This window comes from Chlamydotis macqueenii, chromosome Z (assembly GCF_036417535.1).
Source record: "Chlamydotis macqueenii isolate bChlMac1 chromosome Z, bChlMac1.mat, whole genome shotgun sequence".
NCBI lineage: Eukaryota > Metazoa > Chordata > Aves > Otidiformes > Otididae > Chlamydotis > Chlamydotis macqueenii.
This window is the reverse complement of record NC_141593.1, coordinates 43124028-43142584: the sequence shown is the minus strand read 5'-3', so window position 1 is coordinate 43142584 and position 18557 is coordinate 43124028. Positions and strand designations below refer to the sequence as shown.

The 18557-nt window shown below is 37.6% G+C and overlaps 1 protein-coding gene across 2 annotated transcripts in view; it reads right to left on the bottom strand.

Annotated features, from left to right (window-relative positions):
- AOPEP (aminopeptidase O (putative)) overlaps nucleotides 1–17744 on the bottom strand; it is a 198336-nt gene extending 180592 nt beyond the window's left edge. The window contains exons 1-3 of one of the 2 annotated variants that reach the window (XM_086770415.1): nucleotides 17716–17744; nucleotides 16675–16783; nucleotides 2155–3113 (exon numbers count right to left, since the gene is read on the bottom strand). In XM_086770415.1, coding sequence (XP_086626541.1) covers nucleotides 2155–2957 — 803 coding nt within the window. In that variant the 5' untranslated portion in view covers nucleotides 2958–3113; nucleotides 16675–16783; nucleotides 17716–17744. The remainder of the gene's footprint in view (nucleotides 1–2154; nucleotides 3114–16674; nucleotides 16784–17715) is intronic. The other variant, XM_086770414.1, reaches the window with a different exon arrangement.
- Between the last annotated feature and the right edge of the window lie 813 nt (nucleotides 17745–18557).

Genomic DNA, 18557 nt, shown 5'->3' with positions numbered 1-18557 from the left:
CAAACAGGGAAATGCTGAAACTCCATGTGTTCAGCTCCTCTACTGAAAACAGAAGTGTGCCCTGCTGTGCTAACATCAGGTTCGCGTACACGTATCTCAACTTGCCTAAACTCATCCTGCAAAGCTTTGTTTTAACCCATTTTTTGTGTATTAAAATACATCATTGTTTAAAAGAAATAGAATGGAAGTCTTTATAAAATAGTGGAAAGGTTACATTTCAAAACATTGTACTAATGTTAAATTAGAGGAAACATATTGGAAGTGGCCACACAATGCTTGTACTTCGTAATTTGCTTCACTTTTCTTCAGGGTCAGAACCATAGCTTACAGACTCTTCCGGGAAAGGATTTGACATCTGCCTAAAAAAGCACCATACGCATAATTTGGAACAATTTAAAGAATTCCCCTATGAGAATATAATGTAATAGTACTTCCCCCACACACTATAAATGGGCTTTATTTTTAGAAAGGGAAGGAAAAACACGACAGTATTTTGTACAATGAGCTTTACCACTATATTTATGGGTTCATCACATACAGAATTTGATCTTAAAAATATAGCAAGAAAGATTCTAATGATTGTAATATAAAAACTTATTTTCTGACAGGCATTAGTTTCTGGAATACCCTACAAAAAACTGAAAATAAGCCAGCTTGAGACTATTTGTTACCATCAGACTGCCTGACCCACATCAAGCCATCTTTTCCTGCTTCATTATTGATTCATAAAATTCAATGTGTTTATATACAACTGCCATGAAATGTCTCTAAAGTGAGAATGCTTTGCAGTGAAAGGAAAGGAAAAGTGAAAAGGAAAAAGTGAAAGGAAAGTGAAAAGGAAAAAAAGTCACAACTACAAGATGTTAGTGATTTAGATACTTAAAACAAGCCTTCAAATGCTCAAAACACACCAACAACACAAAGAGGAAGATACTGGCAGAGAGCTGCTAACATTAGTCTCAAAGACTTTAGTAAGGGGCAGGTAGACATGGGCATGTTGTGTCATCACAGGCACTTGCCCTACCTTTGCATGCAGTCAAAATTCAGAATTTTAGTAACTAAAGATACTATACTGAGTTAAATTTCCTAAAGTCAAACCAAAGATAACTCCTTGGGAGTGGGGGGGGGGGGGGGGGGGGCAGGAAGAGGTAATGAGCATGACTGAGACATTCCTGGACTTGATGCTGCTCATGGCTTAGAAGCAGAATTACCGAACTACCACATGTACACATAAAAGGCCTCATTTTCTTACCTAACATGGATACCAGTGAGAAGACTCTTAATTTCCATTAGCTTAACCGAATTGAAAGGTATCCATATGTCTCTAGTTTGGGAATTAAAAGTAAGTATCCAATTAGACCAAATTTCTTCCTCATCTTCCAACTGTGTTCCTGTTTTTTAGGTATCAGAAGGAACTAAAAGCCATTAAAATCCAGCTTTGAACATTACAGTAAAACCATTACAGTTGTAGAAGTCAATCGTGGGTTGCAGTTTCCCTCCTACAAAGAGCTTATATTGCAGACTTCTGTACAGGACTGTGTACTTCCACAAATGCCACTAGACAAAATGCCAATTCTTCTTGCAGTTTCAGTTTGCAGTTCATTTGCTGTCATCCATGTCCCTTACATAATAGGGGGAGATTTTAAAAGTTGATTATGAGAGACTAAACAGGAAAAGACTGCATCTCTAAACCTATTACAGTATTGATAAAAGAGTAGTTGTGAAGCAATTTTATTAAATATTACGTATAGTGATCTTCATGCTGTATGATCAGTTGCGTAAGCCAGGAAGGAAAAAGAACACAAAGTATTAAAGTGAAAGTAACCTGTCATGCATACCTTCTCTTCACCTAAGTGATAATTCGCTATTCCCTGCACACACTTACTCTAATACACAACAATTGCTTACTCCCACTCAGAATGAGCAAACACAGTCACTCAGAGAGGCCAGAGGTCTGCAAGCCCACTGAGGTTTCTTGAGTAGAGAGTTTGTCTGTTCTACAGGACAGCAGCAGGATTCAAACCAAGGATAAAATGAAAACAATAAAAGGAAATACTCATCATTTTCACACTTGCTCAGCATTACACGATTCTGCATTCTTGCACCTATGTTTAAAACTAAAGTGTGCAAAGTTTTCAGCTAATAGCTACATACCTGCCACTCTGATCTGTAGTCCATGTAACAGATCCTCCCTCAGGTTTGGTTTTGTACCATATTCTTATGGCATGAGGAAAGTCTGCTGGAGTCTGAATTCCTGGTTTTCTTATTTCTAAGCTCCAAGTGCCAGTAGTAAACAGAAGCTCTCCACAGCCAGGCGCCTGACTGCAGCGAGTGAAATAGCATAGCTGTTCCTTCCAGCGATCTGCAGGTAGAGTCACAAGTTCATGTACAATCTGATTCCTGAGATCTTCCAGCTCCTTTGAAACAACATTTATCTTGTCAGACTTTGTGAATTTTTCAATGCCTGACACAGCAGCAACATCTACCTCCTCAACCTTCAGCACAGTTAAATCACAGCAGTCCAATACCAGTAGAAAATCCTTGTTCCCATAATTCTCTATGTAACAGCAGTCCTTTGAACTAAAAATCTCAGAAGCCTGTTCCTCGTTGCTACGGTTACCAGTTTTATCAGAAGTATCTTCACCTTTACCACAGACAACAAAATCATTATATTCTGGTTTAGATGAACAAGCACTCACATTTGTCACAGGAAGGCAGCAGGGTTCCGATGCCCTCACTTTACAGGTTTCATCAAACTGTGACTGGCAGCCTTCCTTGCCAGTACTGCTGGTTTTCTTGTACTGGCTCCCAGTCTCAAAGAATAAAACTATGATGCCATCAATAACTTTACTTTTAAAATCCACGTCCAAGTCCAATATATAGTGCTTTACAAGCATGTAGCTTGTGTTGGCCATCAAGGGCAAGTCATCCTTCATGGGGTCCAGCTGTGTCTCCATGTTCCAGTCTACTGGGCAACAGTTTTACAAAGCCTTACACATGATGAACATGATGTCTCCATAAAAATCAAGGATATTCAGCCTCCCAGTGCCAAAAATAATTTAGATTAATATTACAGTACTGAAATCAATTACTGTTCCTCCACTTCTCACATTCTAGAAAAAGAAACAAAACCAAAAAGAAATTAGACAATCGTTTCACAACTGTTTCTGAAATGCACTATATCTAGAAGTTATTTGAAGTCCAGTTGCCTTTATTAAAAATTAGTACAGCCAAAGGGTGATTGTGTCTCCACAGTATCAAGCTAGTTGCTTCAGGATTTACTGTCAAGAACCACTGGCTTCATTTTCCAGAGAAGACTTCAAGTGAAAGTATTTCTAGACAGCTTTTAAAAACTGAAAGAGACAAACTTTATTACACGCCTCCCATTGACTCTCTTCATCCACAGTAATCCTTTAGAAAAGATATATGGTTATGCAACATCTAATTTAATTTATTACTGTACTGTTTGTTTTTAAGGTTGCTGTATTTATTTCAAATGCATTACCTCAAAGAATAGTGATCATTTTTTCTACTGTGATTCTAAGTATCAAAAGTAAACCTAAATCACTTCATATGTCTTAAAGTTTTAAAGTAATAATTTCATAAATACAATGCATCTCCATGGATTAATATACTTTCCTCATTACAACTGCTCTCATATCAGCACTTCTAGTAAATTACAAGAAAATGAGCCAATTTACTGTGAGAGCATTCCAAGTATTCCTTTGAGACTGCTCATAAATATTTTTCAAATTTATAGTTAAATACTTAAGGTATATGATTACATCTTAATAGCTAGAAACCACTAACACTCGGGATAATAGCATCTTACAGAAAACAAAAGGTCTTCTCACCAGAATACATGCAAATACCTACGAAAGCAAGAAAATATTAAAAAGCATCAACATTTGTCGCAACAACAGGCAGAAGATTATCACAGCAGTTTAACTGTCACGCTGTCTCTGTTTTACTATGACCACTGAGCTGAAGTTATGCACTTTTAGCTCACTTAAGTCCTTTTTGTCTACTTTCTAGACTAGAAATCTGCCAGCTCAGTGACACTTTCATGGTAGGCAGCCAAGTTTGTTTTTAAGTGCCTGAAGTGAACAGATACTCCCTTGTGACATTGTTTCACAGTTTCACAGCCTCATCAGAGACTTCAGTGTTCAAAGTCAGTTTTTGTGGAGTTCCCAAAGTCAGCACAGAGAAGAACCTAGACTCCCTCACGATTTGGTGTTTCTTTGGTAGGGATCTAGGGCATGCTATAAAGCTAGCATCAGTAAGTGAAAGACTCAGGCCAATAAATTATCTATACTGTTCCCTGAACTAGCTTCACACAGAGCACACAAAACACAGCAAACATCTCCCTTCTTTGATGGCTTTCTACCAAACAGAAACAGCTCTTACAGGGATGTCTTTGAAGACAAGCTGAGAAAAATCTTTCTTTCATTTTTATATCAAACCTCCTGCACTTTTGCAAACATACCAGGGCACCCGGCTCACTTCAGAAAGCCCTCTTTCACTGAAATATCCCCATCTACCTTTGCAGATATATGTGCAGCATTGATCTGTGTTGTGCCAGTTTGACTTTTTTTTTTTAAAAAAAAAGGTGTTGAAAAGGAAGGTGAAGAATTAAGTACCCTGAAATACATATTGGGTCCTAATATCATGATAGTAATTGCTTTCTACTTAATTTAAGGAAGTCTGGAAAATAGTACAGAAATGGAACTAAAACATTTCAGAAGAGCTATAAGAAAGGCTGTGGGAAGATTCAGCAAACTTCAGCTTGGTGAATTAGCAATGTCTATAAATAGCATATAGCCATTACAATTATGTCCTTGTCTTAACACCTAACTGGGAATATCAGTAGAGCAGCCACAGGTTCTAAATACCGTGACATGAGCACGACATCTACAATGTCTGTGAGTAAGGCTGGGGACTGAACTTGAGGTTATCTGGATTTTGTTCTGACAGGTTAACTAAGTATTGGTGGTAGAGAAAAGAAATAAAGTGACTTGGTGAGAAAAAAAATCCAACACTGAACTGGCATTCAAGAATCCCTGTTTCCACAAACACTTAGATTTTCTCATTTGAAAACCAGATTTAATAAAATAAAGATACATTTTAAAAAAATTTAAATACCATACTAACAATAAATTATTTGTGCTATACTACTAGTACGTGTTTATATCCCTATTTTTCTGTTTTCCATTTGGAAGATATGATCAATTTCTTACCTCAAAAGTATTAAGATAATTACATTAACTTACATTAGATTCTCAGCTACGGTGGTAAGAAGCACCTCTGAACACCTTTAAATAAATAGTAAAGCTGCAGTTCAAGCCTACATTTATTTTGTATTTAGAGGACTGACAGATGTATTTAACATTAATTAACAGGGCAGATTAAAAGGTGACAAATAGTGCCAAACTCATGCCAAATTTTTTAAAAACCTACAATTAATTGAAGCATTATTAAAAAAAATGAATTCTATAACATAAATCCTCTTCAAAACTCTTAATAACAAACCATGAAATCCATGAGGTTCAAGAGACAACTGAAAACAAAGGCTAATAAGACTAAAAAACACAAAGTGGACATCAATTTTCCACAGTTGAAAGTTTCAGATCAACACTTCTGTTTAGTGGAAATGACACATCTGATCATGTTTGCAAACAGAGCAGCAGACAAGAGGAACACACTTGTAGACAAGTAACAACTATTACTGCATAAGCTCTGACACTGAATTGTAATTCAGATGTAACACTGTTTCTGCTTAATCCTATCTCAGATCACCTTAACTTTAGATATCTTAGCTTTCAAAAATCACAGGTAGCCCCTCTATCTTCAAGCACTAGTAAATGAATTCAAATGGCTGTTCTGAAGTGTCTTGGCTTCTGAACTTCTGAAGAATTTTTTAATGATTTTTTTTTTTTAGGAGTCTACAGAACACTATAACTGTGCAACAAAGAAGCTGATATTCTATTCTATTCTGATGGTGTTGGGGACTCACTCGTTCTAACATCTTTGTATTTTTGTACTGTATTTTGATAATTTCATATTGATATCGAATGAGCACAAAGCTCTGTCGTCCATCCATAGCATGCTTGTGTTACAAATAATAATTTTACTTCTCCACTAATGCCTCACAGTGAAGTTGCATCCTACGAAGTGATGTGGTGTCTCAAGTAATTTGAGACAGTGCTATTTAGAGATCTCCTAACCATGAACTTATTTTGTCAGTCTTAGGATACACATTGTCAGTGTGAATTTCTGTCTACATGATGTTAATTTAAATTCTGGTACTTCATAGTGTACCTGCTTCTAAGTAAACCAAACATATTTGCTAACATCTTCACCACTGGCTTTTCAATATCCAACTGCAAACATACATGCACTGAACTCAGAGGAGGAAACAAATGTATACAAACAAAAAGCCTGATTTTTTTTTTTTTAATGTAATTTCTATACTATCTGGTCTATGCCTGGAGCCTCCAAAGATATACTCTTCACTAAACAACATGCCAAAAATCCACTGTTAACAGAACAGAAATTATAAACAAAATCATGTCCTTTCCCTGTTCTTTAATGTTTCATGGTCATGCATAGCAGCAATGTTTGGTTTAGAGAATTTTGTACTACTGTATAGTTGTACAGATTAAGAAGGATCAGAAACATACCATAAACAAAATAAACTATGTCAAAAAAAAACAATTTTGGAGGTTAGCTTAAAACTATTTTTGGTCATTTCCAAATGACCAATTTCAATTCCAGTAACTTTGACATATCTATTTCTATCATATAAATAAGTGGCCAAAAGTAAATGCTAAAAAGGAGTAAAAGAACCTTGAAGTCCAACTTTGGAACTCTAAATAAGCACCAGAGATGCTGCACATGCCATTAACTGTCTGTTAATTCTGCTGTACAGAAATTGTCCACTAACATTCTTGCACTGGACAGTTCTTAACTTAGTGAGGAACTCATCCACAAAAGTTTTGCTAAAGCACAATTCAGCACCTTTCTGCCAGTAGCAGTAGTCCATACATAGCCTATAGAAAAAACTCACATTTAAGATAAATTGGAAAGAAGCTGCTATTAGTGTAATTGCTTTGATGATTTATTACATAAGCCCTCTCCTTGATTTTCTGTTTCCACTACATACTACCATTCTCTGGAAGCAGGAACTCTTACATTCATCATGTCATTATTTCCTTATCACTGTGACAACGAAGAACTCTTCTAGAAATTCAAAGACTCACTGGGAATGTGTATGTGGAACTGCAGAGACAAAGTCCCTTGCTGAGAAGTATATAGCAAGGCTTGTTAACAGAACCAGACATTTTCTCCTATCTGCTGAAAAGCAGAAGCCTGACTCCCTGCACCAATAAAAAATTGTATAAAGTAGCAAATTAAGATGAAATTGATTAAAACACTTCTTAAGATTGTATCCAAGTTGAGACTTTAGAAGAAAAAAGTCCTAAAAAAAATTTAGTTGCAACTCTGTCTCACACTACAGTCCTGTAAAGAAACAGCCACATATAATACTAATTTAAAACAGTAGTGAGGTGTTTCCTACATTCCTATTAGCTTTTTCAATTGCTGACACTTCTTAAGATTAAAATGTCATTAAAAGGCATCAGATTAGAAATTTTAGAGAATATAAGTATGCATCTCAGGTTGTAAAAGTAAAAAACCTGTTATTTTTGAGGAATGGTTTGATCATGTCATGAGAAGCTATCACAATACATTTGCAAAGGAGTACATGGTTAGCACACTCATACTACCACAGCATTATCTGCTTTATGGGCAAGCAACAAGACATTAAAAAATGTTCTTTTATATCTATTTTTAAAGAAAAATAGAGCCTAAAGACAGAGCTCTGTATGTAGAAACATTTAGCTGTACAAAATAATGCCAGATATTATTAGAATACTCCTGCTACCTCACTCTCTGGGGTTCCACAGTATTGATAAGGCACAAGACTCACAGCTTTTGCCCACTTCTATTAGTATTTGCCCAAATTAACTGTGCACATTTGTCTAGTTTGCTTCATTTAAAATATTTAGAATTTTCATAACTTGACTTTAAATATTTGCACTGCTCAAAATACACACTCAATACTCATTAAAAGCAGTAATTTTCAAACGCATGCAGGGAGCTATTTAAAATGTGCCCTGTATGTGTGAACTAGAATTTTGGCAGGTCATTCTTCATTCACATCAAAATATATTTTCATCAGCCAGCTGTGCCTTTTTTACAACATTTGGCCTTTCTTACTCATGCCACCCAAAATTTAGATTTACTAAAAATATTCTCAAAGTATATATTTTTCATTTGTTTGTTGGCTTTATTTTTTGTGCCTCCTCCATTGCATACATACCTCATATTTCTGATAGATTAATTACATTGTCTGGAAGAGTCTTCAATAGAACAATCTATTGAAATGAGACAGAAGTACGTGAAACACTCCTCTGTTGTTTTTAAATACCTCTGCAGAAGGGAATTGTTCAGTTTAGCATGATCCATTTTTTCATAATATTTAATTAAGCATTATTTTCTGTAAACATTTTTTCCCCCTCTAAGCTTCACTAAGCTAATGTTTCCTGAAGTTTCAGATAAAGAGGTCCTAGTTATAGTGTGGAAGCACTAATTTGCTTCTCACCCCCATCCTCACTAGAAGGCCACTGTTCCTTATCTCCAATCACTGAACACACCAGTTCAGAACAGGCAGGTTACTGAAATAAAGATTAAATTGTGCTCTGAGTCAAAACAGTTCATTTTTCCTGTAATAAATTAAGATAAATACTTGTATTGCTGAAGCTAGAAGTGGTGCTTCTTTGTAACCTCAGCATTTAAATCTCAGTGTTTGCCTATTAAGCCTGAGGCAATATCACTTAACCACAAAAAAATTCTCTGAGTTTTTCCCGATTTTTTATTTGCACACCGAATTTCTCCTTCTGTAATATTTTGTACAGACTACTATTGAATTTCAACTTAATTATTTCAACTCATTTCTAAAAATAACTTACAACTCCAAAGTGCTTGTATCGTCTCTAGTAGATTGACCTTGTCCAATCACTCAACTAATGCAAGCATAAAACATGTGAGGGTGTGTATTCACAACAAAACTAAGCCAATCTTAGCCTGAGATGCCTAACAATTCACTTAGCTTAACTTAATCCTCTGGAAAGAAACTAAGTTTATAAGTCTATTGAAAAATTGCAATTTCATTGACAGAATAAGCCTAGCAGAGAGCCACTAATATGACTAGAGGACTGAAGCACAGAAATGTAGGAGAGGCTGATGGCACTGGATCTGGTCAGCCTTAGGATGAGGCAGTTAGGGAAGATGACCTGCTATATCCCAGTACCTAAAGGGGATGTACGGAAGATGCAGCTAGACTCTTCTTAGAGGGGCACAGAGAAAAGACAAGCAAAAAAAAGATACCGTGTCTTGCAAAGATTATACTATAATATATATATATATTATATTATATTATATTATATTATATTATATTATATTATATTAGTCTTCGATATTATACTGCATTAAATAAAGCTAACATTTTTAAAAATACAAAAAATGGTCATTTTCAGATTCTGCAGACCTGCTTTTTTTGTTGTTGTTGAACTGAAACACTAAATGAAATGGTAATAAGGAAATAAAGAATAAGAACAGAAATACATCATTTGAAGAATGAGTATACCAAAATATACTCCCAGCAAACAGTGTTCTTTAAATTTTCAATAGAGGTTTCAAATGTAGCTGAAACAAGAGAAGAAACAAAATATTACTCTTCAAGTTAACCAGAAATTGGCAAGACAGATTATATGTTTAGAAGTAGTCAGACTACATCTTATTTCTAAATTTGCTGGTTTATTTTCCACATAGAATTTAGCTTTAATACATATTTAATACATATTTCACTGCTATAGTATTAGGGTGCAACAAGAAGAGCTTTTATAGGTACGCAGGGGACAAAAGAAAGTCCAGGGAAAATGTTGGTCCCCTCCAGAAGGGAACTGGTGTCCTGGTTACCCAGGACATGGAGACGGCTGAGGTACTCAATGACTTTTTTGCCTCAGTCTTCACCGACAAGAGTTCTTGTCCCACCACCCAAGCTGTAGAAGGTGCAAGCAGGGACTGCAAGGATGAAGAACCGCCCATTGTACTCGAAGAGCAGGTTCGGGATCATCTGAGGAACCTAAAGGTGCACAAGTCCATGGGACCTGATGAGATCCATCCGCGGGTCCTGAGGGAACTGGCGGATGAAGTTGCCAAGACACTGGCTATCGTATTTGAGAAGTCGTGGTGGTCTGGTGAGGTCCCTGATGACTGGAAGAGAGGGAACATAACCCCAATTTTTAAAAAGGGGAATAAGGAAGACCCGGGTAACTACAGGCCAGTCAGCCTCACCTCTGTGCCTGGCAAGGTCATGGAGCAGATTCTCCTGGAAACCATGCTAAGGCACATGGAGAGCAAGGAGGTGGTTGATGACAGCCAACATGGCTTAACCAAGGGCAGGTCGTGCTTGACCAATTTGGTGGCCTTCTATGACGGGGTGACGGCATTGGTGGAAAAGGGACGAGCAACAGACATCATCTATCTGGACTTGTGCAAAGCTTTTGACACTGTCCCGCATGACATCCTTCTCTCTAAACTAGAGAGACATGGGTTTGATGGACGAACCACTCAGTAGATAAGGAGTTGGCTGGATGGCAAACTCAGAGAGTGGTGGTCAAAGGCTCAATGTCCATGTGGAGACCGGTCACGAGTGGCATCCCTCAGGGGTCCGGCTGGGCCCAGCCCTGTTCAACATCTTTGTCGGCGACATGGACAGTGGGATAGAGTGCACCCTCAGCAAGTTCACCGATGACACCAAGCTGTGTGGTGCCGTCGACACGCTGGAAGGGAGGGATGCCATCCAGAGGGACCTTGACAGGCTGGAGAGGTGGGCCCGTGCCAACCTCATGAAGTTCAAGCAGGCCAAGTGCAAGGCCCTGCACCTGGGTCATGGCAATCCCAGGCACAAATACAGGCTGGCCGGGGAATGGATTGAGAGCAGCCCTGAGGAGGACTTGGGAGTGCTGGTGGATGAGAAGCTTAACATGAGCAGGCAATGCGCCCTTGCGGCCCAGAAGGCCAACCGCATCCTGGGCTGCATCAAGAGAAGCGTGGCCAGCAGGTCGAGGGAGGTGATTCTCCCCCTCTACTCTGCCCTGGTGAGACTCCCACCTGGAGTACTGTGTCCAGTTCTGGAGCCCCCAACACAAGAAGGACATGGACCAGTTGGAGAAGGTCCAGAGGAGGGCCACGAAGATGATAAAAGGGCTGGAGCACCTCTCTTATGAGGACAGGCTGAGAGAGTTGGGGCTGTACAGCCTGGAGAAGAGGAGGCTCCGGGGAGACCTGATAGCGGTCTTCCAGTACCTCAAGGGGGCCTACAAGAAAGATGGGGAAAGGCTGTTTAGTAGGGCCTGTTGCGATAGGACGAGGGGTAATGGTTTCAAAACAGAGGGAGGTAGATTTAGATTAGAAATTAGGAAACAATTTTTTACGATGCGAGTTATAGAACACTGGAACAGGTTGCCCAGAAAGGTGGTGGTGGACCCATCCCTGGAAACGTTCAAGGCCAGGCTGGATGAGGCTGTGAGCAACCTGATCTAGTTGGGGATGTCCCTGCTCCTTGCAGGGGGGTTGGACTAGATGACCTTTGAAGGTCCCTTCCAACCCTAACCATTCTATGATTCTATGATCTTCCACGTAGTATTCAGAATGGCCACTTAAAAATGTTAACTGTTGGTAACAATGAAGATGCCTAAACAATGTTGTCTGCATTGATTGTTTTTTGAAAGAAAATTCCCCAAGAATCTTTTTAAAGGCATCTTAAGACATCTTCTGCAAACTATATGACAGATTTTCAGAAGGTATGCAGTGCTACAGCGATAGCACCTACTGCTTTTAATGGAGATCGCGCCCCTAAACATCTTCTTAGGAAGGGTGGGATCGGGAAAAGGGGAGAGATGAACAGAAGCCCAAAAGCCTAGTGAAGTCGAATTATTGACTCCTTCCAATGACTCTAGAAAGCTCTGAAACAGAATAACAAATCTAACACTAGCACAGAAAAGACTGAGGGGAAACTGGTGCTTAAAGCTTAAATAAATTGTTACTTCAGTAAGAAATTAGGATGAATCCAAGGACAAAAAATCTTCAAGTGACAGTAACGTATCTTTAAAAAAGTTCATTCCATACATAAATTTTAGGCATGGAAGCAGAGAAGCATTGTGCTTGTTTCAGAGAGAGAATACAAAATAAAACCTGCAATGTAAACATGAAAGAACTTTACCAAAAGTTAACAACAATTTTACAAGCTTTTTGGGTAATTTTTGATATTTTAATCTTGGAACTTCACTTCACTATGGGACCTCTCATATTTATAATCTTTTGACTGTAACACACTATGGCAAGAAAGAAATGATGACGTGAGTCCTAGATTACAAGTAGAACTTTTCTTTCCTTTAAGCCAGCTTAAACAACAATGCTAATCTTGAGTCACAGAACATCACAATACTCACTGAACTAAACCAAAAGGATTTTAAGGTGAGGCTAGTCAAGCTTTCTGGCACATACATAAAATATTCATAGAAAACATTTGTTAAAAATTATACATAGCACCACATTCAAGGTATGATTTTATTATTTTATTTGCAAATGTTAATTTACCCTAACTAAAAAGGTTTTCCATACCTATATTCAAGAGGACTTAGTGTGCCCTCTTGTGTGCGGGTAATGTTACTCCACTATGCATTAAATCAGTTGAGTACATATGCGATAATATCCTCTCTTTAAAATGACATTATAAGTGATTATCAAATACAAACAACACACACTGCATTTAAACTATTCTTCTTACAACTTCAGACTCACATCAAACCAAAATCTATAGATGATAAGTATAATCAGTGCTAAAACAATGTATTTTCCAGATTTTTTTTAAAAAGCAAATATTAATAGAGCTGCAAAGCAGTTGTGCTTTTTAAACCTATTTTATTTATACTTGCTTTATTAACAAGAAATTTAACAGTAAAATAATGCAATTTTTGAAAGAACACATCATTGGCAATACAGAAAAACAGTATAAGGTTATCCAGAATTTAGACAACCTAGTAGTAATATTTTAAGGCATAGATATGATAGTCACCTGATTAAGAGCTAGAAAGATTATTTTAATGTTTCATTTTTGGCCTAAAGCCATGTTACAGAAGAATTAACTTGACATGAGATGAATAGATGCATTGTCTTCAACAGGACAGCTAATTTTATTACATGAAAATGCATGGATAAATGATTGCGTTCCAGACAAGATGGCTATCTACCCCTCCTTCGGGCTGTGCTTGGCTTATCAAGTATTGGATCTCAACCAGTTGGGAGATTGTCTCAGTTTTATCCAAGACGAAAGGACAGAAATGAATTGCTTCTTTGGTCACTAAAATAGACAGCCTTTTCAGTATCAAGAAAAAAAGTAGAAGATCAAGGCAATTAATGATCATATACCCAACCTCTGTAGCAATGAAACAGATGACACAGGAATCACAGTTAAGCAAACCAGAAATAAAACCAAGTGGGAAATCTTCCTAAAAATGTACAAAAATCATAATGCAATTATCCCACCATGTTTTCTACTGCAAGTACTAAAATACAGCTTATAAAAATCCTAAGCAAAACCAATCGGATTGCTGCAACGCCATGCAAATTTTGAAGTCAAGCCTAGTATACAAAGGCAGGATTCTTACCTACTTTTTTTCCTGACTACTTACACACAGATTCAGATGAAGTCTAAGAAACTTGACTCCCAAACTGTACGATCATGGAACTAATTCAGACTAGCATTTGACATTTAACATTTTCCTCACTTTCACAGGGATAAGGAGGTGGACTATGAAAGATACAAAGATAAATGGGGGGTTTTGTTTTAAACAGAAAGAACTGCCTATGCCAACTACACAGAAATGGAATGTTTTGCCTATATATTCATACCTCATGTATTTTTTGAACACTGATGTAATGTAGGTTGTGTTGTTACTGAAGTGGTTTAAATACCATTAAAGTGTTTTCCAGACAATCAAAAGCCACTGGTATGCATTCTGCCACTGCATGCAGGTATCATTTGGTTTATTTTGTGGTCCAGCTATCTAATACACTCTTGTAACTGAACTTCTGTTCATTCTGCATTTCCTTTCATTCTACCTTAACAGGTTTAGAGAACAAACAGTAATCATGGTGTTCACATAACAGAACAAACATACTACCTCAGCTGCTGAAGCAGCAGTTTTGCTGTACACCTTGGAAGTTCTCTGTACATATCCAAGCTTTGTATATACAAATAGTACATCTTTTACTACTGCTTCCCAAATACGCTGCTCTAAATCAGTATTCCTTGGATTTGAGAAGACAAATTCCTCACTACCTTATGTACCGTCATCATAGGGAAGATACTGGAGCCATTATTTCTGACAACTTTTTTGAGATACTTGTTTTACATAACATCGTCTTCCATAATATTTTTTGCTATATTCTGTCCATAATGTGAGTATCTGGTTTTCATTTTTTTTAAAGTAATGCATTTCACCTTTAGAAGAGGAGGTTCACTAGCTGGATTCTAAGCATGATAACAAATTAGGAACTCTAATGCTACCACAAACTCTTGATGATCATTTTACATCACTCTTTCATGTCATACTTCTTCTACACATAAAGATGTAACAAATTACTAGTACATTTTAAAAATAGACCTCACATTCAATGCACCTTCCTTATCAATCAAATGTACTTTGTAAGTCATAAAAATATAAGGCAAGCTAATTGCTTGGTTGTATGTTTTAATATTTTAGAAGATAGATGTTTGCAAAAGAACAAACAACAATAACAGCAGATGGTATCCAACACGAATAGAGTTATTCTTCATCACCTGTGTATAACAAAGTTGCATAAAAGGCACAAAGAATGGGAAATAGGGGAGAAGTGATCCTTCATGGAGTGATATTTGTATCACATTGCATAACATTGCTTTCCACTTAATACAGAAAGCATCAGCCTGAATTAGAATCATATGCCTCTGAAAGCAAACTTGAGAAAACTGCTTCCAGGCAAAATAACACACAGTTCCAAAGGAGACAAGATTAGAGAATAAACTTCCTAAAAATATCTATAGCAAAAAAAAATATGTTTCTTTGTGGTAAGAAATACACAGTAATGCACAGTTTTGGTTGTTACAGATAAAAGGAAAATGAACTAAAGACACAGGAGAAGGAAAGAACTTGGACACATAATCCTGTCCTACAGGGGAAAGTGGAGGGAAAAAAAAAAAAAAAAGGGCATCTGAACTATCCTGGGAATATATCCATTACAAATAGTAAACTAAGAAAGTGAGGATAATTGTTATACAAAGTAGTCTAGTTAAACCTGTAAATAGCCTTTGAAAAACTAGACTGAACAATAATGATACTTGATACTGATGTTCCATTATTCCGGGAAGCTGTAATTTTCAATTGCTAACAAGTAACTATTCCAGTCTGATTCTGCTCTAGCACTCATAGTCCACATGAGAAAATCGGAAAACCATCTGAACTTGTTGGGAGGCCCAGCGCAGGCACTACTAGGTGGAAGCAAATGAAAGGCTTACAAACTTTGAAACCACCACCCCCCACCACCTTGAAAAACAGAGAAGATACATGGTCATTAGAGATGACTCCATATTAGAATGGCACAAGCTAGAAATGTGCTATGCAGAATGCACTGAATCACCTACTCCCTTCCCAAGCACATGCTTTACATCATTGCACTCCTGTTGGATCAGCCAGTGACAGACTGCCTTACATTGTTAATACACCACAGTGAAAGGTAGGCACAAAATGCAGTCATCCAAGATATGTCTTAATGGCAAAATGTAGGACTATGCGAAACATGTTCTTTTGTAAGCATGCACAAAATACCTCTTATTTCAGAGCACAACTGTAGCTGTTGCTTTTCATGCATTTCCAAAATCTCAGAAAACAAAAACGAATGAAGGAGAGGGCTGTATGAGAGATGATAAAGAGAACTGATCTCTAACCAAAATGGGCTGTTACAACTCTGTATTGGGCACCTGCCAAGCCCTGAAAAATTCCCAACTTAAAGCTGTTCCAAAAATCGGAATACATTAACTGCTTAATGCCTTAAAAACCATAGCAATGTTTTTTATTGTGCAAAATCAGAGTTACACAAACCTATCCACACACAAATGCTGACACCAGTAGCAGACATTAATCCCCAAGACGGAGGCCATTTCTATTTCAGCTTTTCTGATTTTCAGATAGTACACAAACCCATTCCCTGAAATAACAGCCAATTAAAGCAATTAAATAGAAATTTACAAAAATCAAGTTTCCTAGAAAACCAAGGATGGTCAGACAAACCCTACCAATTTACTCTAGGTCTGTTTGAATATATTTCTCCTAGCTGCTGGTTCTGCCAGAATCATCCCCAACATTTAACAGAGATGGGTATCTCCGTGCTCAGTCATTCCACCCGATAGCCTGGCACATGCAGCTAAACTGGGAATTTAAGCTAATATGCTGGACTGCAAACAAGTATCTTTGAAGCACAGACACCAAGTTGTTTGTATCATGTACTCACTATATTCTTCAAAAGGTGTAGAAGTATTTCACCACCATAGACTTTCTCTACATGCCACTGGTCAATATTCAGATTCTATACATTTAAACAACACCAACTTTTTATCCCCCTGTAAAAGACAGTGCAAAATAAAGCCATGTTTGGTTTCTCTTCACCTTTAGTTAAGTATGACTTGTTTTCTCTGTACATAAAAGCTAACTCAACTGCTTTCAACATGCAGGTGTTAGAATTATAACCTACAATGGCCTCCCCTTAGCGTTTAAAGATATTTTAAAAATGAAAAAAAGTCTTTTGGATAAGCACTCCCTTTATTAATTATAAGAGGTTTATAATTAATTTAAACTTTAAACTGCTTTCAAGGAAACTTCATCCAAATCCATTTTTATAAATTTTTCAAACAATGTAGGACACTAAGACTTTACCAAGAAATCAGTTTTGAATATCAGCATCAACAGTAATTTTACTCTTTAAATATCAAGTAATATGTATACATAATTTCTGGTAATTACAAACTTATTTTTATTCCACACACTTAACACAAATAGCTAAGCTATTTTGAGCCTTTTTAAGGCAGGAATGAGCTCTTCTAAGGATGAAAGTAAGGCTTAAACAAACAAACAGAAACATTTGCTACCGTTAAACTACTGTAAACCAATCCACACAAAACAGCTTGCAGACCTCACTCTGTGTCATAGGGAAACCAGTACATATCATAACAAGGCTTTGATGTGAAAGTTAATTCAATTAGTAATATTCCTTGCCAAAGCAAGGGATAGTGCCTTTCCAGAAGCCTCCTTTTAAGTCTGGAAACTATAGAAATAATTAGCATAATGGAAGACCTTCTTTACCAACAAGATAGCAGCAGTGGAAGTTGCTTCCCATGAGCTGAAATTACAAGTCAAGATAGAAAAGTCCTCCTTTCGTTCAGCTGAAATAAAAAGGGAAACATGAAAAAATCAAAGTCCCCTTCCATGCCTAAAATACCTATTACCTAAAAAAATCACATAACTAACCAAAGACAGAGACAGAAGTGTGACTTACTATTGGTAAATGAGGCAGAAAGAGCATCCTGATATTCCCCATAAACTCTCTTGAGTCCATTGCTTTTTCTTTATATTACAGTACAGTGACCAAATACCTAAAATCATTAAACAGACATAAATATATGCAGCTAGGTGTTTTACAAGTCCCTGCCCACAAAATTCCAATTATTATGTTTATTGAAAAAAAAAAAAAATCCATTTTTGTGTAAGGATGGAATTTTCAATTTTTTTATTTTACAAAATGATTTCAAGGTGTCCTGGGCAACCTCCTATACCTAACCTTGCTTGAGCTGGGGCATTGGACTTGATGATCATTAGCAGTCCTCTTCAACCTCAGTGATTTTGTGGATGGTGAGCGGCACTAAGGAGGTGCAAAATTACCTTGGATTTTATTTCCACTCCAAATACCCAAGGAAGGGTTTCAGATGTAACATGCAACTGAGAAGATACAGGCACAAATGCAGGCTGGGCAGAGAATGGATTGAGAGCAGCCCTGAGGAGTAGGACTTGGCAGTGGCGGTGGACGAGAAGCTCAACACAAGCCGGCAATACACGCTTGCAGCTCAGAAAGCCAACTGCATCCTGGGCTGCATCAAGCGGAATGTGGCCAGCAGGGCGAGGGAGGTGATTCTGCCCCTCTGCTCTGCCCTGGTGAGACCCCACCTGGAGTACTGTATCCAGTTCTGGAGCCCCCAACATAAGAAGGACATGAACCTGTTGGAGAGGGTCCAGAGGAGGGCCACGAAGATGGTAAGAGGGCTGGAGCAGCTCTCCTATGAGGACAGGCTGAGAGAGTTGTGGCTGTTCAGCCTGGAGAAGAGAAGGGAGGAGACCTTATAG